Genomic DNA, 20,761 nt, shown 5'->3' with positions numbered 1-20,761 from the left:
AAGGCGTTTTTAGGCCGAAAAAAACGACAGTATAGTAAGGCGTTTTTAGGGCGAAAAAAAACGACATAGTATAGTAAAGCGTTTTTAGGCCGAAAAAAACGACATAGTATATATAGTAAGGCGTTTTAAGCCCGTAAAAAACGACATAGTATAGTAAGGCGTTTTTAGCCCGTAAAAAACGACATAGTATAGTAGGGGGTTTTTAGCCCGAAAAAAAAGACATAGTGTAGTAAGGTGTTTTTAGGCCGAAAAAACGACATAGTATCGTAAGGCGTTTTCAAGACGAAAAAAATGACATAGTATAGTAATGCGATTTTAACATGAAAAAAACGGCATAGTATAGTAAGGCGTTTTTAGCTAAAAAAAACGACATAGTATAGTAAGGTGTTTTTTTCGGCTCAAAAACGACATACTATACTATGTCGTTTTTTTCGGCTCAAAAACGACATAGTATAGTATGTCGTTTTCTTCGGCTCAAAAACGACATACTATAGTATGTCGTTTTTTTCGGTTAAAAACGACATACTATAGTATGTCGTTTTTTTCGGCTCAAAAACGACATACTATAGTATGTCGTTTTCTTCGGCTCAAAAACGACAAACTATACTATGTCGTTTTTTTCGGATCAAAAACGCCTTAAAAACGACATACTATACTATGTCGTTTTTTTCGGTTAAAAACGACATACTATAGTATGTCGTTTTCTTCGGCTCAAAAACGACAAACTATACTATGTCGTTTTTTTCGGATCAAAAACGCCTTAAAAACGACATACTATACTATGTCGTTTTTGAGCCGAAAAAATCGACATACTATAGTATGTCGTTTTTGAGCCGACATAGTATAGTATGTCGTTTTTAACCGAAAAAACGACATACTATACTATGTCGTTTTTGAGCCGAAAAAAAACGACATAGTATAGTATGTCGTTTTTGAGCCGAAAAAAACGACATACTATAGTATGTCGTTTTTAGCCGAAGAAAACGACATACTATAGTATGTCGTTTTTGAGCCGAAAAAAAACGACATAGTATAGTATGTCGTTTTTGAGACAAAAAAACGACATAGTATAGTATGTCGTTTTTGAGCCGAAGAAAACGACATACTATAGTATGTCGTTTTTGAGCCGAAAAAAACGACATACTATAGTATGTCTTTTTTGAGCCGAAAAAAACGACATAGTATAGTTTGTCGTTTTTGAGCCGAAGAAAACGACATACTATAGTATGTCGTTTTTGAGCCGAAAAAAACGACATACTATAGTATGTCGTTTTTGAGCCGAAAAAAACGACATAGTATAGTATGTCGTTTTTGAGCCGAAAAAAACGACATAGTATAGTATGTCGTTTTTAAGGCGTTTTTGAGACAAAAAAACGACATAGTATAGTATGTCGTTTTTTTGTCTCAAAAACGACATACTATAGTATGTCGTTTTTTTGTCTCAAAAACGCCTTAAAAACTATACTATGTCGTTTTTGAGCCGAAGAAAACGACATACTATAGTATGTCGTTTTTGAGCCGAAAAAAAAACGACATACTATAGTATGTCGTTTTTGAGCCGAAAAAAACGACATACTATAGTATGTCGTTTTTAAGGCGTTTTTGATCCGAAAAAAACGACATAGTATAGTTTGTCGTTTTTGAGCCGAAGAAAACGACATACTATAGTATGTCGTTTTTGAGCCGAAAAAAACGACAAACTATAGTATGTCGTTTTTAACCGAAAAAAACGACATACTATAGTATGTCGTTTTTGAGCCGAAGAAAACGACATACTATACTATGTCGTTTTTTTTCGGCTCAAAAACGACATAGTATAGTATGTCGTTTTTTCGGTTAAAAACGACATACTATACTATGTCGGCTCAAAAACGACATACTATAGTATGTCGATTTTTTCGGCTCAAAAACGACATAGTATATATAGTATGTCGTTTTTAAGGCGTTTTTGATCCGAAAAAAACGACATACTATAGTATGTCGTTTTTAACCGAAAAAAACGACATAGTATAGTATGTCGTTTTTGAGCCGAAAAAAACGACATAGTATAGTATGTCGTTTTTAAGGCGTTTTTGATCCGAAAAAAACGACATAGTATAGTTTGTCGTTTTTGAGCCGAAGAAAACGACATACTATAGTATGTCGTTTTTGAGCCGAAAAAAACGACATACTATAGTATGTCGTTTTTGAGCCGAAAGAAGAAGTATAGTAGTATAGTATGTCGTTTTTGAGCCGAAAAAAAACGACATAGTATAGTATGTCGTTTTTAGCCGAAGAAAACGACATACTATAGTATGTCGTTTTTGAGCCAAAAAAAACGACATACTATACTATGTCGTTTTTGAGCCGAAAAAAAACGACATAGTATAGTATGTCGTTTTTGAGCCGAAAAAAAACGACATAGTATAGTATGTCGTTTTTGAGCCGAAAAAAACGACATACTATAGTATGTCGTTTTTAGCCGAAGAAAACGACATACTATAGTATGTCGTTTTTGAGCCGAAAAAAAACGACATACTATACTATGTCGTTTTTGAGACAAAAAAACGACATAGTATAGTATGTCGTTTTCTTCGGCTCAAAAACGACATACTATACTATGTCGTTTTTTTGTCTCAAAAACGCCTTAAAAACGACATACTATACTATGTCGTTTTTTTCGGCTCAATAACGACATACTATACTATGTCATTTTTTTTCGGCTCAAAAACGACATACTATACTACTATACTTCTTCTTTCTGCTCAAAAACGACATACTATAGTATGTCGTTTTTTCGGTTAAAAACGACATACTATAGTATGTCGTTTTTTTCGGCTCAAAAACGACATACTATAGTATGTCTTTTTTGAGCCGAAAAAAACGACAGTATAGTATGTCGTTTTTGAGCCGAAGAAAACGACATAGTATAGTATGTCGTTTTTGAGCCGAAAAAAACGACATAGTATAGTATGTCGTTTTTAAGGCGTTTTTGATCCGAAAAAAACGACATAGTATAGTTTGTCGTTTTTGAGCCGAAGAAAACGACATACTATAGTATGTCGTTTTTGAGCCGAAAAAAACGACATACTATAGTATGTCGTTTTTAACCGAAAAAAACGACATACTATAGTATGTCGTTTTTGAGCCGAAAAAAAAACGCCTTACTATACTATGTCGTTTTTTTCGGCTCAAAAACGACATACTATAGTATGTCGTTTTTTTCGGCTCAAAAACGACATACTATACTATGTCGTTTTTTTCGGTTAAAAACGACATACTATAGTATGTCGTTTTTTTCGGATCAAAAACGCCTTAAAAACGACATACTATACTATGTCGTTTTTTTCGGCTCAAAAACGACATACTATACTATGTCGTTTTCTTCGGCTCAAAAACGACATACTATACTATGTCGTTTTTTTCGGTTAAAAACGACATACTACACTGTCGTTTTTTTCGGCTCAAAAAAGACATACTATAGTATGTCGTTTTTGAGCCGAAAAAAACGACATACTATATAGTATGTCGTTTTTAACCGAAAAAAACGACATACTATAGTATGTCGTTTTTGAGCAGAAAGAAGAAGTATAGTAGTATAGTATGTCGTTTTTGAGCCGAAAAAAAATGACATAGTATAGTATGTCGTTTTTGAGCCGAAAAAAACGACATACTATATAGTATGTCGTTTTTAACCGAAAAAAACGACATACTATAGTATGTCGTTTTTGAGCAGAAAGAAGAAGTATAGTAGTATAGTTTGTCGTTTTTGAGCCGAAAAAAAACGACATAGTATAGTATGTCGTTTTTGAGCCGAAAAAAACGACATACTATATAGTATGTCGTTTTTGAGCCGAAAAAAACGACATACTATAGTATGTCGTTTTTGAGCAGAAAGAAGAAGTATAGTAGTATAGTATGTCGTTTTTGAGCCGAAAAAAAATGACATAGTATAGTATGTCGTTTTTAGCCGAAGAAAACGACATACTATAGTATGTCGTTTTTAACCGAAAAAAATGTATATACTATGTCGTGTTTTTCGGCCTAAAAACGCCTTGGCTTCAGTACAGACAACGCTGGTTCAAGCCCTGCTTAGTGATGTGTCAAAACACAACACCAAACACTTACTCTGAAAACCCTCAAAAGTGCATGTGAAATACACCTATAGTGCAGAGCAAATCACAGTCACTGGTGGTATAGAGGTACAAATGCGGGCTTTCGGTCCAGCCAACCTGGGTTCAAATCCTGCTCAGAAATGTTTGAAAATACAACACCAAACAATTACTTTTTCCTGGAAACTCTGCATGTCAAATACACCTATAAAGCAGAGTAAGTCACAGTCACTTGTGGTGTAGAGGTACAAATGCTGGCTTTCGGTCCAAACAACCTGGGTTCAATCCCCGCTTGGTGATGTGTCAAAACACAACACCAAACACTTACTCACTTTTTCTGAAAACCCTCAAAAATGCATGTGAAATACACCTATAGTGCAGAGCAGGTCACAGTCACTTGTGGTGTAGAGGTACAAATGCTGGCTTTCGGTCCAAACAACCTGGGTTCAAGTCCTGCTCAGGGATGTTTGAAAATACAACAACAAACAATTACTTTTTCCTGGAAACTCTGCATGTCAAATACACCTATAAAGCAGAGTAAGTCACAGTCACTTGTGGTGTAGAGGTACAAATGCTGGCTTTCGGTCCAAACAACCTGGGTTCAATCCCCGCTTGGTGATGTTTGAAAATTCAACACCACACGCTGCAGTTTTTTTTCCGGCCAAAAATGCCTTACTATATACATGGTCGTTTTTTTCGGCCTAAAAACGCCTTACTATACTGTCGTTTTTTTCGGCCTTAGAACGCCTTACTATATATGTCATTTTTTTCGGGCTAAAATAGCCTTACTATATACTATGTCGTTTTTTTCGGCCTAAAAATGCCTTACTATACTATGTCATTTTTTTCGGCCTAAAAACGCCTCTTTTTAGCTAAAAACGCCTTACTATACTATGTCGTTTTTTTCAGCCTAAAAACGCCTTGCTATGTCGTTTTTTTTCGGCCTAAAAACGCCTTACAATACATGGTCGTTTTTTTCGGGTTAAAACGCCTTGCTATACATGTTTTTTTCGGCTTAAAAACGCCTTACTATACATGGTCGTTTTTTTTTTAGCTAAAAACGCCTTAATATACTATGTTGGTTTTTTTCGGCCTTTAAAACGCCTTACTATGTCGTTTTTTTAGGCCTAAAAACGCCTTACTATACTATGTCGGGGGTTTTTCGGCCTAAAAACGCCTTACTATACCAAGTCGTTTTTTTTCGGCTTAAAATCGACTTACTATACTATGTCGTTTTTTTTACTAAAAACGCCTTACTATACTATGTCGTTTTTTTTCGTTGAAAAACGCCTTACTATACTATGTCGTTTTTTTTTGCTAAAAACGCCTTACTATGTCGTTTTTTCGGCCTAAAAACGCCTTACTATACTATGTCGTTTTTTTCGGCCTAAAAACGCCTTACTATACTATGTCGTTTTTTTCAGCCTAAAAACGCCTTACTATGCCGTTTTTTTTAGCTAAAAACGCCTTACTATACTATGTCGGTTTTTTCGGCTTAAAAACGCCTTACTATACATGGTCGTTTTTTTTGCTAAAAACGGCTGACTATGTACATGGTAGTTTTTTTCGGCTAAAAACGCCTTACAATACATGGTCGTTTTTTTCGGGTTAAAACGCCTTGCTATACATGTTTTTTTTTCGTTGAAAAACGCCTTACTATACTATGTCGTTTTTTTTTGCTAAAAACGCCTTACTATACTATGTTGTTTTTTTCGGCTTAAAAACGCCTTACCATACTATGTCGTTTTTTGCGGCCTAAAAACGCCTTACTATACTATGTCGTTTATTTCGGGCTAAAAACGCCTTACTATACATGGTGGGGGGTTTTTTTTTTGTTAAAACGCCTTACTTTTGGTCGTTTTTTTCATCAAAAAACGCCTTACTGTACATAGTGGGGGGTTTTCGGCTAAAAACGCCTTACTACAAATGGTCATGTTTTTGGGCTAAAAACGGCTGACTATGTACATGGTCGTTTTTTTCGGCTAAAAACGCCTTACTAAACATGGTCGTTTTTTTTAGCTACTATACAAGTCCTTGGCCTTGGCCTCGGAGTCAAGTCCTTGGCCTCGGGTTGCCGGTCCTTGGACACAACACTGATATGTGGGCTGGCAAAACAAATAAAGACATTTGAAAATCATGCATATGCTTGTGGAATGAATACAGAGTTTCAATCTGTGATTTTGTTGTGAAGGTGATGCATTGCTATACCTCTTAAATATTTTGGCAATTCTCATCTCAGCGCGTCCCTTCCTCAGACTCAACCTTGTGGTGGAAGCGTCGCCCACGGTGTGCCCGCCGATCAGCTTCTCCAGATCACCTTGGAATCTACAATGGGAATAAATCCAAAACTGCTTTGTCATAGCCCCTCACAAATGTTCAACCAAATGTGAACGTGCAAACGTTTCATCTCTTACGTCATCCTGGCGCCAGGATGAGCGGTCGTTTGGTTGGTCACAAAAACTGCAACATTATACTCTCAGTGTGGGGGGAAAAAATCTTTTAACTTGTTTTTTGAATTCCTCCATCCTGCTTCCCTTCTACTACTTCTCAAGATTCCCAAATGTAGTTGAAACATTCTTGGAAATACAAACCTAAAAAGAGACTAAACTGTGCAGATTAAAATCTAGTCTCCTCAGCGATAGCATCCACACTCCTATGAAAGAAACGCAGTGCCGGTTTAGACCTTCAGGGATTTTTTTCAGCCTGGAGAGCATCTGGGCCAGTTTCTGCTGCCTCTCTGCCAATTGACCTGGGCCTGGGAAGTCATCTCTGAACAGAGCCACGATGGTGTCAATAATCTAAAGAGCACACATATGAGAAACCTCAACTGGATGAACCACATCATGAAAATTTAAAGCCCAGCACTCAATAATAAAGTTGCTCCTCACCAAAAGCTTGAAGGCCTCTCTTTCCTCATAAAATTTGGCTGCCACAAAGTCCAATAGCTCCATCTGATGTTCACCTGGAGGAAGCGCAAAAAAAGGACTCCGGTTACTATCAACAAGAGGCATCGAAAATCAGTGTACAGTATCAGAAAATGATTGAATGAGGTGAGGTTCCCCATACTAACATCCCTTAAACTTGGGCCTTTTCACTCACAAGTTCGCCTCATGCAGCAGAACCCCCAAAGTTGAACACCACAAAAGTGGCCGATTATTTGGAGCTCAGACCGTCACGAAAGGGAGATGTCTGTAAATCTATTAATTGTCCCTTGGTGTGAATGTGAGGATGAATTCTTGCCTTTATATGTCCATGGAAGGACATATAATACATCTTGTAATCTTGTAATACAGACTGACATTGTTTGCTAATTTTTCCAAAATTCCATCAAAGTAATTAATTCAAATACCCATTCGTCATGGACAACATTTATATTTTGATCTATATTCTTACTCGTATAGGCTCGAGGATGTAGAACATTAAGGACGGCATCGTGGTCCACATTAAACCTCGCAGCAATGTCTCTCACTCTATCGGGGCAACTGCAATCGACATTCATTAAGGGCAATTGAAAAGAAAAAAAAAAGAGGGAAGCAAAAAAACACAAAACGTGAACAAAATTGTCAAGGCAACACCCAGCAAGCAGAGCCTCATTAAGATCTCAGAAGCTTCCGAGACATGTTTATTTCCTTCCAGCAAATATTAAATGTAATAATGTCACCACATGACTCGGACCAGCATACATATCTTGCTCTTACATGTGGAGGAATGATTCAGATCATGGAAGCCATTTCAGAACACAGAAAGCTTACTAAGTGTGTAACCTTTAACTGCCCCTTCCTTCACTTTAGCCCATTTTCCTCATTTCCCTTACAACACTCAAGTCAGGATGCTAAACGCATTTATACATATATTTAAAAGAAAAAAAAGATGGAAGCAGTGCTCCTGAAAATCAGTCTCTGCATGCTGTTGGAGGAAGGAGAGACAGTGAAACACATATGTGAAGACCTGTGTCAAGCTTAGGCCTTTTTAAAAATTTGTTTGTTGCAGCAGTTCTTTGCGTTTCTGCACAGTCTCTATGTCTCCCCTTGCGGCCACAAGCCCAGCATTATTGTGACAGCACATCCAAGCTTGAAGTGGACAACGCACGGTCCTCAGATCTTTCCCGGGGCTGACGGCATCATGCCTGGCATCCCACCAGAGATTCCGGTGTTGGGCCCCAACAAGATCTAAGGAGAAAAATGTTACATGTTAATCGGGTACCATCCATTTCGATTAGACTCTTAAAAAACATGAGGTGGTAACAACGTATGGATTTTATTCATGGGTCCAAAAAATGTGGCATACTGAATTGGTTAGCAGTACTTCATTGCTGCCACCAGATGGGGTTATTTTTCTTACCAATTGTCACACGCTGGGTCAAATCACACCGTTTTGGGGGTGGGAGTCTACCTTGTGCAAATGCCAGGTACCAATTTCATGACCATGACAACCGGAAGGTAGACCAAGCGAATGGATGCTCACAGTTTTGCCAATTTAACAGGTTTGCCACCATATTTAGCAACATCTCCGACGACTAGTCCAAATAAAAGCTATGATTATGTTATTGAAGCTTTCTAGAGACTGTGAGACTTCCTCCTAGCAGTTTAGGAAGACATTGGAGTCCACACTGCAAATGAATAGAGCATGCGTAAAGCCACTGCCGGCTAACTTAACCATATACACTCCACTTCCCCATCACGCAAGTGCCCATACTGATTCCAATGTATTTTCACTCAAGGAGACAACATTTTATTATGGGGCAGAAAAGCAAATGGCTTTCACACATATTTACACATTTTCAGCTCTGGGTACAATTAAAGTAATCCCATATATTGTCATGTTGAAATGGTTGTTTGCGATGTACAAATCACCTGTCTCTGCTGCTGTAACTGCTGCTGCTCCAGCTGTAGCCGCTCTGTTTCAAACACCACAGGCAACACCAGGATCATGAAGGAAGTTGTTCCCACCCAGAGGGCCGAGCGAGAAAAACTTGAATAGAGCATGATGGAAAGCATCAGAACCCTTGGCATTTGAACGTGAAAAAAAATGAACAATGATGCAAGGATAGACCCGACGGCTGTCGGCGGGCTCGACTACAAAAATGGAAGCAAATATACCTGTAAAACTTCTTGGCCAGTGAGACCGAACACTGTGCTGAGAACTCAGCAGCTGTGCGGACTGTGTCAGGAAACATCTCTGTCAGGCCCCACAACCTCTCTACCAGGGTCTCATCAAGCTAAAAGAAAAACACACCCAACAGAGCCACCTATTACCTCACCCAAGTCTTATTTCCATTTTATTTGATGTGTAACAAAATATCCTAAAATACTCGTTAATTGTACTTCACTTGACCCAAGAATGATTGCTTTCGATTCTTCATTCATTTAACTAAGCCTCAGACGGATAATGGCAAGTAGAAAAATTATGTGCTCTTCCATTAGATGGCAATTAACGTGTTCATCCTCTTTCCATGACATTTTTAATCGGTGGTGTGACGTAGGTTTTTTGGTCATTAGGAAATACCGTGTATGCCTTGGTTGAATAAAGTTTAGTAACGTAGACTTAGCAACAGTCTGATTCTCAAGAAGTGAGCTCGCTACTTAGCTTGACTGCAGAGTTACTCCTGCTTTAGATCGAAACTCCAAACAAATAAATCCAACTTTGTTTCAAAAATAAGTTAAACATGAACCATAGACTGATTGGGAACCCACATCATCGTCATCGTCGTCGTCGATTTCGTCCTCAGGTGGCCGGGTAGCCACCGGGCCCGCAGCCGGGGAAAGCTCCTCGATTCCGGCCATGTGTTCGCTCTTCTGTCACGCTACAAAAATGTCTCGTCGGTCAAGCAGCGCGCAATGCAACCGAGCTCGACAAACAACACAACGATGTCGATTGTTCAATAACAAAAATTTTAACTGCTAATGCTACAACTAATGCTAGCAAACGTGCATCTATGCGACTCTGAGGTCACCGGCGGAACGCATGCGTGTGTGCGCGTCAGTTTCGGTGACGTCAGCTGACAAGGTCATTTGGTACGTCGGCTAAATAAAGCAGCGCTCTCTAGCGTCTGGATGACTTAATGCAACCACTGATGATGTTTTGAACTGACCAAAAATAACTTGTTTTTGCTAAACCAGTTCCCTTATGGAACATCGGCTGAGCATGGATCCAAAACACTTTAAAGCATTTAGCTCGATCCTGAGTGTAAACAGTACTCTGACCAAGGTACATGGTGTGAATATGTCACATTGTACTGAATAGGAACACATTTTTAGACAAAGTATACAGTATAATAGTATCTTAGGCCGTGTCGACTCAATACGGTTATGACACTCTTTGATGTTTAACTACACGATACTCCACACTGAGCATTTACATGATCATTAACGTCATGTAATACATGTTGCATTAATGTAGCCATTTCCCCTAAAATTGTTTGTTTAAAATTGATTTGTTGTTGTGTTCTTAGAACATTTGTAAAATTAACACGATGAAAGCATGAGTAAAAATAAACATTATGTACTGTGCATATCTATTTTACTAAGTTTTTGTTATCATTTCAAACGTGGTTCTAAAATAAACAAAGTGTTTATTTTACCATTGCTATATTTTTAGTTTATTATTTTAAAAATATTTTGTAATTCATATTTAAGGATCCTATTTATTATTGATGCATTAATTTTATTTCATGAATTGTTCATTTTAATTAGATTTTCTAACATCTAAAAAGATACAAATAAAATAATGCCCGTTTTAGTTAGTTAGTTAGTTAGTTCCGCCCGCTCCTATTTGGAACATTGGGCGACGAGCCTCCTCCATTTGTTCCGGTCACTGGCGACCCTTCTTGCTCCATGCCAGCTGACACCCATCTCACTGAGATGCCCGTTTATTTTTCTAATATTGGTAAATGTATTATTCAAAACCAATGAAAACATGAGTACAATAAATCATTCTTGTTTTCGTATTCATTTCGTTTTAAAATAAGTTAAATCAACAATGTGAAACTTATCTCTCCTATCTTATTTCAATATTTAAAAATAAACGTTTTTCAAATAATTACCCACGCCAAATCAATGAACCGATTGTTTGAATTAAACTAAATATAGAATAAAAGACGACCTTTTAGTTAATTTTAGGGGGGAAACGAATGACCTGGTTTATCTCTCTGTCCGTTTGAAAATTTTCAAAAGTTTGCAAAGCGTGGCACGACTCCTTGACATGACCAAAACGATAACAAGCTGTAAAATATTAACTTGACAAAGTTACGCAACATTTACTTAAACTCTCACATTTGTCTGATGTTGAAAGCATGTCTGACTTTTCTACGTTCACGTAAATAGTCAGGGTTTTTATTCCTGTTTTTTGGAGGGATGTAGGGATTCCTTGTTTACATCCTCGCGGAGTACGCGGCGGGGGCGGACGTAACTCCGCCCTCATTCTTTGACCCTGACGTCATTGTAGCTTGTTTTTTTTTCTCTTTTTTTATGAATGAAAGAATCCCACCTCAGAGAGCAGCGAAGTCATTCCGGGAAAAGGCGGACTGACATTTTGTCGCTTCGAGGCAGTGGTGAAATTGTCACATTTCAGAACTACGCAGCCACTGAATAGTTTTTTTGCGAGTCGATCCCAACAAGAACTTAACCCCGGAGGAAGCGTAATCATCGGGAATTCGCTAAACAACCCAAGGACAAGTGAGTGGGCAGCTGTTTACTTTAATCTTTCGTAGCCGACACCACTGATGCTAAAGATGCTAATAGCTCGAATTACTAGCACGTTAAAAACAGCGTGGCTGATGTATATTCTCTGTCACTAATAATAATAATACATCGCGCTATTAGCCGAACAAATTGGATTTCGTAATGGGTGTAATTACTCGCTCCAGCATATGTAATAACATCACAGTTTTACAGTCATGCTAAAATGGATGTCGAATACATCTCTGGCTGTTTACTACCCTAAACTGGCCAGCTCGTCTGCCATACAGAAGGAAGTGGAAATGAAAATATTTTCTATTGAGTAGTTTACATACGAGGCATTGCTAGCGTTTTAAAATAGTGTCGCTGTTGCGTGGCGACGTTGCGTTCGCTTGTTGCTCTCGGGTTCGGTAAACTTACATGTAAAACCGAACAGCCCTTCTTAGGTGGTATTTTTAGCCGAGCATATGCGCGGATATCCCGTCGTCTTGTGACAAAAATAGCAACGGATCACGGGCTAGTTTTGCTTGGATTGTTGACTGGTCGAGGCCGGTTTAGCTTTTAGCGGGGCGATTGGTGTATTGCTGAATCACCATGACTTTACGAAACGACAGTTTACAGTCCCACCGGCTGTTGGGACGCCTTGTGCGGTTGCGGCCACTTCATGCCCCACGCTTTTCGGGAAATTCCAGCAACTGTATGCAAAATTACAGAGCGTTGTCGGTTTCATATTATAAACAGTAGTCGTTCCTTATGTCGGAAGCCCACACGTGCTTTGAGCTCGTCCACCGTTGAGGAAAATGGATTTACGCCGAACTGACCGAATTTCTGCCTCCAAGTAGTGTTCGCTAATGTACTTGGAATGTGGTGTAAAACGACACCGAACGCCAGCAGGTTAGTTCAGGTAAACACCAAATGAGCGACGAGCTATTTCATAAAGGAAGAAAGAAAATGAAAGTGAATAAAATAGATCATTATCATACTTGCTGGAGAAAGTACAGGGTGTCCATTCAGCCCTTTCACAATGAGATTCATTACAAAAGCAAACGAATAGTGTAGAATACACCGACACAGACACTGCCCTTGTCTCTATAAATTTCTTGTGCACTGCATGAATTATGTAGATTAGATGTCTTACATATTTAATCCTGTCGTTTCGCAGAGTCTACATACCAAATTAGGTTTGGTGGCCTTTTCTTGAGCCTTTCTTTCGATTTCATGTCCATCAGAACCTATTGGATTGCCAGGAACACACAAATGTAACACGATTAAAAACGTTGATAATCGCTGAGTATATTGAATCCACACAACAAGGTGCGTCAGAAAAGTTCAGGGTATTTCAATTCCAAAACTACAACTACCGCACTCTTCAAGCCTTCTCTCCCTCATGCCCCCCTGGGGAGATCAGCCGCAGCTCCGTTCTCACGGGCCTCATGATGTCATTCACATTTTCAAAACGGATCCCATTGAAGACCTCCTGTATCTTAAAAAACAAGGGGGGCGGGGGGGGGGGGGGGGGGGGTCAGACTCAGGGTGGGCGAGTGGGGAGATTACTGCAGCACGGTGATGTTCCTCTCTGCCAGGAACTGTCAGATGCTCGGGCGCATTGTGAGCAGTCACGAGGCACAATCCCAGAATTTTTCTGACACACCTCGTTGAACAAATCTAATTGAGATACCTCATCACGTGCTTTATGGGGATCGAAGTGCTTACTGAGGTGAAATAACGGAAGGTCAACATCAACAAGGAAGTGTGCGCTGACAATTCTTTCACACGAAGCACACTTCCTTCTCTGCTCAACATGAGAGAGAGAAAAAAAAAATTAACCGCCTCACACAATGAAAGGTATTGTCGCCATGCCGCAGACACTGTTGCCACTATAGGCCTGCGTGCTTTTTCTAGCCCCGGCATAAAACCTCTCGTTAAAGTCATCGTGACAGTGACCCGACATAACCCGCAGGCCGACCCCCACCCGAAAACAACTGACCTTAAGAGGAATGTAGGAAGTCACACACGGCCTGTGTGGACTTAATGTTAGATAAGACGATAACGTTTCTAAATAGAGCTGCTCAAAGACGCCGCGCGGTTAAACAAACACTTCTGCTAATGTAAGCATGAGTTCCATGTTACCCAAATGCCCATACTTAGTTTGAGTTTGGCTTATTCTATTTTGGTTAACGCAACAAAGTGGTAGCATTTGTCCCTTCATCATTCGGAAATATTTGTGGTGTGAAATCTGTGAATAAGACTGTACTCATTTTCATTTTGTTTAATAAGTCTTAAATGACTCTGTGGTTTAATGTTTGATTTCACACTTCTTATAGCGGTGAGTTTAATTTGATCTCTGATGTCATTTTTTTTTGTGAAACAAAAAAAAAAGAACACAACAGTGTTGTACAATACGCACTTTTTGCATCATGATTTCGTGCTGCAGTGATCACTGCAATTATGCCACAGGAGGGCCGCATAATACAGACATACATAATTCACTTCAGAGTTTTACACCTAATTAACTCGGTAAGCTGTATTTCGTTTGTTTTGCAGAGGATAAAGACTATAGCCCGAGAAAATTTTTATATTGTCTGTTTACATGTGTTGTCGCACCATTTGTGCTCAAATATCTGTTGCCTAAAGCGTCTTAACTTCCGCAACACTGGTGTTAGTGTCGTGAGCCAGTTTGTGTCATTTTGCATTATGCATTAGCAATTAGCATTAGATCGTTGGGGTCGCGGCTAAGATGGAGAATTCCAGCTGACTCTGGCGTAGGGGCAGAGGAGACACCAAACTGGTTACCAGCCAATCATAGTGCACAAATCGAAAAGCAACAATTAATCGTCACATTCACTCGTTTTAAGAGTCTTCAGGGGGGAAAAAGCTCACATGAATCCCGGACGTCAGAACGCTGAGGCAGACGTGCCAAATACTCGTGCCACCATAATGCTCCGCAAACACATGGCCCAGAAAGGAATAAAGATCAGTTGGCAGAGAAGCAAGGATGTCAAGTCATCTACGATTAAACGCAGCTCACTGTTGGGATTACAATATACAACCAAAATGTGTTCCATGGAAATGTATTCATTTATTCTCAACAGTTTTGCATTTCTCTTTCTCAATCTCTTGACATACAGTATATATTTGTCAGCACACTTACGTGCTGTTAATGTTGTGTTTTGTAAGGGCAACACAATTGCGGTGTTAAGTGCAAGAAAATATCATTTTCATGCTGATGTTGAATTGAAACGTACCACAGCGAAATCACATTTTTCTGCAGCGGCAGGCGCCAAGCGTACGCTTTTGGACAGTTGGCAGTGTGTTGACAGGAGGAAGTGTTGCTTAGGACACCTGCTTTGAGCAAGCAAAAGGCCAAAAAGCCATGGTAACTTCCCCCTTACCGCACCAAACAGCCAACAAAGGGGCCTGTCACTTTCACGCACACACACACACACACACACACACACACACACACACACACACACACACACACACACACACACTTCCTCTGATATCAAACCACGGAATTAGACGAGAGCGCGCGTGGAGGGAGGAATGTCTGAGAGCTGTGCGCCTTTCTTCTCCTTTTCTCTGACTTGCATGACCGGCGATCTTGTGAGCGGACGTAAATGTCAGGCTAGATATGAAACAAAACGGCGTGATGCTCTGACTCGCATGTGACCACTTACTTAAAAACAAATAAACAAAAAAAAAAACCACTCATACACACGCACACACACACACACACACACACACACACACACACACATTTTTTCTGAATGCTGTTTGTTTCTTCTCAGAGTATCTGAATCTGTGCTGACTGGTTCTTGGGGGCGGGGGGGGTAACCCGAGGAGAGTGGGATCATGACGACAGAAAGAAACAGCAAAGCCCTGAAGGTAACACGCACAAGCAAGAAACAGTTTGAGCGCATTCTATTTAGATTTTAACCCCCCCAACCAAATGCAAAATCAGGGATTTTGAGTAGGACCGACCAATCTGGATCTTTTTTTAAGGCCGGTGCCGATTAGGATATTTGGCAGAAATAAAATTTGGACAACCTATTAACTCATTCACTCCCAAAGACGTTTTTAAACGTCTTTTCAGACTTGGTCTAGAATTGGCTGGTACTGAATGAGTTAATGGGCCGATCAATTTAAAAAGTATAGAGAATGAATAAAATAATTTCCTTTTGAGTCACCTTAACTCTTGTACACGTCCGAATTGCGGGGAAAGCTTTTGACCGTTTTCCAATATTTTATCCTTCTCGTATTTGTTTAACTTTAAATAGAGAGAAAAATCAGATGAATGATTGAGAATTTTTGGGGGGTTGGATGGGGGGCGGGGGTTGAATGTTATTATCTTTGTCTAATGATATGTTGACGTGTAAAAAAAAAAAAAAAAAAGGGGGGTGGAAATATGGGGCAATTTTACAAAAGCTATTTATGGGGCCTTACTGTTGGTGTGCGCATTGCAGTTCTTTGAACTACGGAAACTGCAAACAAAATCTCTTTTCAAAAATCAGCAGAATAAACAATAAAAATGATTAAATCGTTCAGCACAATACAGTAAAACCCGTTAGTGATGGTGATACTTTCCAGACCAGCACAATAATTGAAAAACTGCTGTAGAGACCATATAAAAATGTTTTTACCTATTTAACAAAGTACTCACTTTAAACACATTCAAACCTATTAAAACACAACTCCATTGTAAACTTCAAATGCGAAACCCCCCCCCCCCCCCAAAATATTGTGACATGGTCACCTTGGTTCAAGATTTGGACCCACCTAAGAGTAAGAACTACCCATCATGAAGAGTTAACGCGACCAATAAATGGGTAACCAGATTATCAGTAAAGCTGTTGCAAGCGTGTTAGGAAAACAAGCCGGCATTTATTTCTTTTTTTTTTTTTTAGTGTGTCAGGTGTGAGTGTCTTTTTTTTTTTTTTCACCCACTTGCATTTTCTGTCGTCATCCTTCCACTCATTCAGGTGAAGCAGGAATGTGGTGAGAACGTGCCCTTCCTGTCAGACAGCGAACTCATGTCGCTGTCGGTGCGGGAGCTCAACCTGCATTTGCGGGGCATGTCCCGCGAGGAGATCCAGAAGCTGAAGCAGCGCAGACGCACCTTGAAGAACCGGGGCTACGCCGCCAGCTGCCGGGTCAAGCGAGTGTCCCAGCGCGAAGCTCTGGAACAGCAGAAGATGGAGCTCCAGAGGGAAGTGGACCGGTTGGGGGCCGAGAACGCCGGCATGAGGAAAGAGCTGGAGGGCCTGGGCGCTCGCCTGGCCGCGCTGCAGAGGTTCGCCAGGGGCCTGGAAGCCGGCGGGGGCAACCTGTTGGCCACCGCGCCGCGCCTTAACACTGCCTCCGTCATCACCATCGTCAAGAGTCCGGCGCAGCCTCCGCCGCAGAGGGACCACGAATCTCCCTAGGCTCTATAAACTGACTGATGGGCTGTGAGACATACACACACGTACGTAGACATCCGCAAACATACGCAAGAACAATATTGGTAGGATGAGACAAAAAAGTGCTGTACCCACATGCAGGAGTTATCATGGTGTGACATCATCAAGGACCAGTCGAGCTTCTTTCTCAGTTGAAGTGCTTGCTACTTAGTAATTGGCGAACGTTCACTTTTTTTTTTTTTTTGCGTGGTTAGAATGTACAGTACTGTGCAAAAGTCTGAAACCGATCACCGCTTTCCCTTCAATGACACATTCCCTACCAAGAGTTCTTTCTTGGGTACTGATCGTCGCGAAGGGCTCCCAGTTTGATACGCACTTCTGAAATGCTCAAATTACACCGGTCAAGAGCACATTTTAGTCCAAGATGACTTTTTGTCTTGTAGTGTATTTTTGATGCTGATTTCAAATGTATCTTTACTTTTTTCTGTTTTTTTGAGATCTTTTTATTTGTTGTTTTTAAGCTTGACCTCTAGAAATTAATGACAATTTGAGACAGAGGAACAACAATATAATAGATTTTATTTCTAAAAAAAAAATTCAAAAATTATGTTTTACATTTTCAAACAATAATTTGTATAATATTCCTCAAAAATCACAATGTCCCAATCATTGGTGAGCTATTTTTAGAAAGGGCTACTCATGTGGTTCGTGGGGGCTTTTTGGCGCCACGGAATGAAGTAGTTCAATGAACCTACAAAAATCAGTTTTGGAATTTCCATATTTGAAGATTTTTTTTGGGGGGGGGGGTGGGGGGGTCACCCATTTTTAACTTAAAAAAAATCACCTTTGTGTGCTTTGGCCAAAACTGGCTTTGGTGGGATTCTGGCGCTGAAGTGAGTTGAGGAGCTTCATTTTGACGAAAAAATAGTCCTTTGCTGCTATTGTGAGGCATCGATTGCGGGTGGTGTCAAATACTTGCAGATGTTCACTATTTTACTCCTGTAAACGGAAAACTTAATTCTTTGAACCATGTTTCAATCAACAACATCAATTACAATGCAACTAGATGCTATTGATGTTACTAATAAATCCTGCACTGTGTAGCCGACGTGCTAACCAGTCGACCTCCGTCCCGCCCACCCCCCTTTAATCCCAATTTTGGCAAATGAAAATTGAAACAAGACTTTTCCATAGTACTGTACACCGGTCAAACTAACTGAAGCCAAGCCTTGCTGACTGTTGGCAGCTCAAGCACAATCCGACTGTCACCGGTGCTGTTTTATGCGACCGAAAGGGTGAAGCTTCCTCCGCTTCTGCTTTTTGGGAACGTGACCAAAAAAAAAAAACATGAATTAAAAAAAAAAAAACACCAAAACTTTGCAGTTAAGCTTCCCCCCATGGTTCTACAAACTTCTGCATTCCATGTTATTTTTGTTTTCTGTTACCGCTACCCTTAATGGCAAAACAGGGTCGTGGGAGGCTTATATGTCCCGTAATATGTATTCAAAGCAGAATATATTTACAATTGTTGCTGGGGTTGATTTTTTTTTTTTTTTGAACTGCTTGAGGATGACTTGATGTTCAGGGTTTGTACACCGACACAGTGCCTTCAGTGCGTGTGGGAGGTATCAAACCAAAACTGCTGACCGTCCATCACACTTTTTTTTTTCTGTCTTGGCTATACTAGCATACGACGTACTCGCCCGATAGTTCCGACCGCGCAGTAACGATTCTACTACGCGTTTGCAGTGTGGCTCGCCCGCCGCCGGTGGGACCGGCTGAAAGCCCCCCCGAGGACTGCTCGACTCCCCAACACACTGTTGGTCTTTTTGTTTAGCTCAAAACACGGCGACTCACTCCGCCCACATTCCTCTTTACGTGTTCTTATTTGTAATGTTTGTATGTGCCGTCAATACGCCAATGTTGAGTGACATTTATCAGAGATATATTCTATATTTTATTTGTATTTAAAAGTAGTTATTTTGACAAGACAAGCTAACTGAGTGCTGTGACGTCATGTATGTTTTCAGTACTTCCATAGTTTGGGGGGGGGGGGGAATATTTTCATGTCTAATTGTATTGTGTGACAACGATTCCTACTTCACGAAATGTTTAATTATTAGCGATGTAGAAATATGCTCAAAGCCATTGGACATGTTGCTGTGTGATGATTCGTGCACGTGTGTTTTTTGCCATATTTGTACTGGATTGCCATAGTGGATTCCTGGAGGGATTTTTATTATTATTTTTTTTACTTTGGTTTGTTATTGGTGTGGAAAAATGCGAAAGGCCGAGCTGAAAGAGAGAGGAAGAGAAATGAGGAAGTGAGAGATCGGGAGATGGACGAATGATGGAAAAAGAAAGTGGTAAAGAAAAGACGGGGAAAACTGAGGGGTGAAGCGTATTCACTTGAAAAACCTGCATAGAGATGAGTTATTACAATTTTATCGGCGGGCGTCATGACACAATTAGACTCGTGTTGAAAAATAATTCAAATATACGAAGCTTATATTTAGTTCTATGAATATGTGTGGTTATTCCCAAAAAAAGCATTTATTATCTGTATTTCCAATGTCTCACCTCTTGTCAAATTGTGCTGGACGTTTTGTGATACTTGCAAAACAAAAATGGTCTTTGTATTTATTGTACTTTTTCTATTGTGAAAATTGAAGTACATCATCTATTTTATATATTAAGTATAATAAATGTTGTACATATTGTACATAAAACCGTGTGGTTTTCTGGTTGTTGACCCAGAAGTGAAGGAAGAGGTTTGACGCAACGGATGTGTTGTGCGTAGATAAGGCTGGGGTTAGATGGAGGTCGGTTAAGACTGTTATTTAAATGAAGAAAAAATATGTTCACTGGACACTTCTTTCGGTGCACCGACACATTTTAGTAAGGTCCACCCACATTCCTGCCAAGTCATGGAAGACTGGATTAATACATGAGGAGGATTTGAGGCCTTGTGGGATCAATCAGGGCGGCACGGTGGCATGTCGGAGGAAACCGGATTACCCATCGAAAACCCACGCAGGTATGGTGAGAACACGTATCGTATGTATCTTTCTGATTTTAAGAGCTGGATGAAGTGGCTGGGGGAGAAAAATACGAGCCTTCGTTGCCTAAGCTGCTACTTCTGCGACTTGACCCTGGAAAAGGGGAAGAAAATGGATTGATGAGTGTTCTTGTTCGTACCCATGTCAAATACACTTATTACCCAGTCAACATTAGTCATCATTTAAAAAAAATAGGCCGGCATTGCTCTTCTCGTAACGACGACAGAGAAGTCGAAAAAATAAAAAAGCCAGATGATGTCTTAAGGCCTGACCTACTGGTGATAAACAAAGTTTGCGGAGTGTCTCGACAGGTGAGATGAATTAATGTATCCGTGATATGACACAAGAATCTGATTCAAGTGAGCTGCAGACTCCCTGTGTGGGTTTTGGGTCTATTTATGGAATCTGTACGGCTCCTCCTGGTGTAAATATGCGGTATTGCACCCACCGGGAAAGTCACTGAGTCATTCGGTCACTGTGCGCCAGTTTCACTTTGGTCGTAGTTTCTCCACCAAAAAAAGTCTCTTTTGACT

At 40.1% G+C, this 20,761-nt stretch overlaps 3 protein-coding genes across 8 annotated transcripts; 1 reads left to right on the top strand and 2 right to left on the bottom strand.

Annotated features, from left to right (window-relative positions):
- Positions 1-5,847: 5,847 nt before the first annotated feature.
- Positions 5,848-7,633, bottom strand: dmc1 (DNA meiotic recombinase 1). The gene is made up of 5 exons (XM_086139029.1): positions 7,485-7,633; positions 6,980-7,053; positions 6,775-6,889; positions 6,506-6,566; positions 5,848-6,416 (listed from the first exon to the last, which is right to left on the bottom strand). Exons 1-5 carry the CDS (start codon positions 7,588-7,590, stop codon positions 6,107-6,109), a joined length of 666 nt encoding a protein of 221 aa, XP_085995155.1. The 5' UTR covers positions 7,591-7,633; the 3' UTR covers positions 5,848-6,106.
- Positions 7,634-7,680: 47 nt separating this feature from the next.
- tomm22 (translocase of outer mitochondrial membrane 22 homolog (yeast)) lies at positions 7,681-12,364 on the bottom strand. 3 transcript variants are annotated; one of them, XM_086139027.1, is made up of 5 exons: positions 12,188-12,364; positions 9,785-9,894; positions 9,191-9,309; positions 8,945-9,062; positions 7,681-8,260 (listed from the first exon to the last, which is right to left on the bottom strand). In XM_086139027.1, the coding sequence occupies exons 2-5, from the start codon at positions 9,872-9,874 to the stop codon at positions 8,186-8,188; spliced, it is 402 nt and encodes a 133-aa protein (XP_085995153.1). In that variant the 5' UTR covers positions 9,875-9,894; positions 12,188-12,364; the 3' UTR covers positions 7,681-8,185. The 3 variants fall into 3 exon arrangements, with proteins under 3 accessions (XP_085995153.1, XP_085995154.1, XP_085995152.1); XM_086139028.1 differs by lacking the exon at positions 12,188-12,364 and adding an exon at positions 11,577-11,701; XM_086139026.1 differs by lacking the exon at positions 12,188-12,364 and having other exon boundaries at positions 9,785-10,166.
- On the top strand, positions 11,614-19,898 carry maff (MAF bZIP transcription factor F). 4 transcript variants are annotated; one of them, XM_086139024.1, is made up of 4 exons: positions 11,649-11,764; positions 15,039-15,143; positions 15,559-15,655; positions 16,750-19,898. In XM_086139024.1, the coding sequence occupies exons 3-4, from the start codon at positions 15,623-15,625 to the stop codon at positions 17,191-17,193; spliced, it is 477 nt and encodes a 158-aa protein (XP_085995150.1). In that variant the 5' UTR covers positions 11,649-11,764; positions 15,039-15,143; positions 15,559-15,622; the 3' UTR covers positions 17,194-19,898. The 4 variants fall into 4 exon arrangements, with proteins under 4 accessions (XP_085995147.1, XP_085995151.1, XP_085995150.1 ...); XM_086139021.1 differs by lacking the exon at positions 15,039-15,143 and having other exon boundaries at positions 11,614-11,764; XM_086139023.1 differs by lacking the exon at positions 11,649-11,764 and having other exon boundaries at positions 13,318-15,143.
- Positions 19,899-20,761: the final 863 nt, after the last annotated feature.

This window comes from Hippocampus guttulatus, chromosome 19 (assembly GCF_054856545.1).
Source record: "Hippocampus guttulatus isolate MCC_2025c chromosome 19, RoL_Hgut_1.0, whole genome shotgun sequence".
Classification (NCBI taxonomy): domain Eukaryota; kingdom Metazoa; phylum Chordata; class Actinopteri; order Syngnathiformes; family Syngnathidae; genus Hippocampus; species Hippocampus guttulatus.
The sequence above is the reverse complement of the archived record's forward strand: the minus strand, read 5'-3'. Positions and strand labels throughout refer to the sequence as shown.

Excerpts from the sequence above, each read along its gene's own strand:
- maff (XM_086139021.1), top strand. The coding sequence starts at position 15,623 with ATGACGACAGAAAGAAACAGCAAAGCCCTGAAG. Across the intron at positions 15,656-16,749 it reads GAAACAGCAAAGCCCTGAAG|GTGAAGCAGGAATGTGGTGA; the intron begins GTAACACGCACA and ends CCACTCATTCAG.
- dmc1 (XM_086139029.1), bottom strand. The coding sequence starts at position 7,590 with ATGAATGTCGATTGCAGTTGCCCCGATAGAGTGAGAGACATTGCTGCG. Across the intron at positions 7,054-7,484 it reads ACATCCTCGAGCCTATACGA|GTGAACATCAGATGGAGCTA; the intron begins GTAAGAATATAG and ends CGCTTCCTCCAG. Across the intron at positions 6,567-6,774 it reads GCTGAAAAAAATCCCTGAAG|AGTATAATGTTGCAGTTTTT; the intron begins GTCTAAACCGGC and ends CCCCACACTGAG.
- tomm22 (XM_086139027.1), bottom strand. The coding sequence starts at position 9,874 with ATGGCCGGAATCGAGGAGCTTTCCCCGGCTGCGGGCCCGGTGGCTACC. Across the intron at positions 9,310-9,784 it reads ACGACGACGATGACGATGAT|CTTGATGAGACCCTGGTAGA; the intron begins GTGGGTTCCCAA and ends TTTTTCTTTTAG. Across the intron at positions 8,261-8,944 it reads AGTTACAGCAGCAGAGACAG|ATCTTGTTGGGGCCCAACAC; the intron begins GTGATTTGTACA and ends TTTTCTCCTTAG.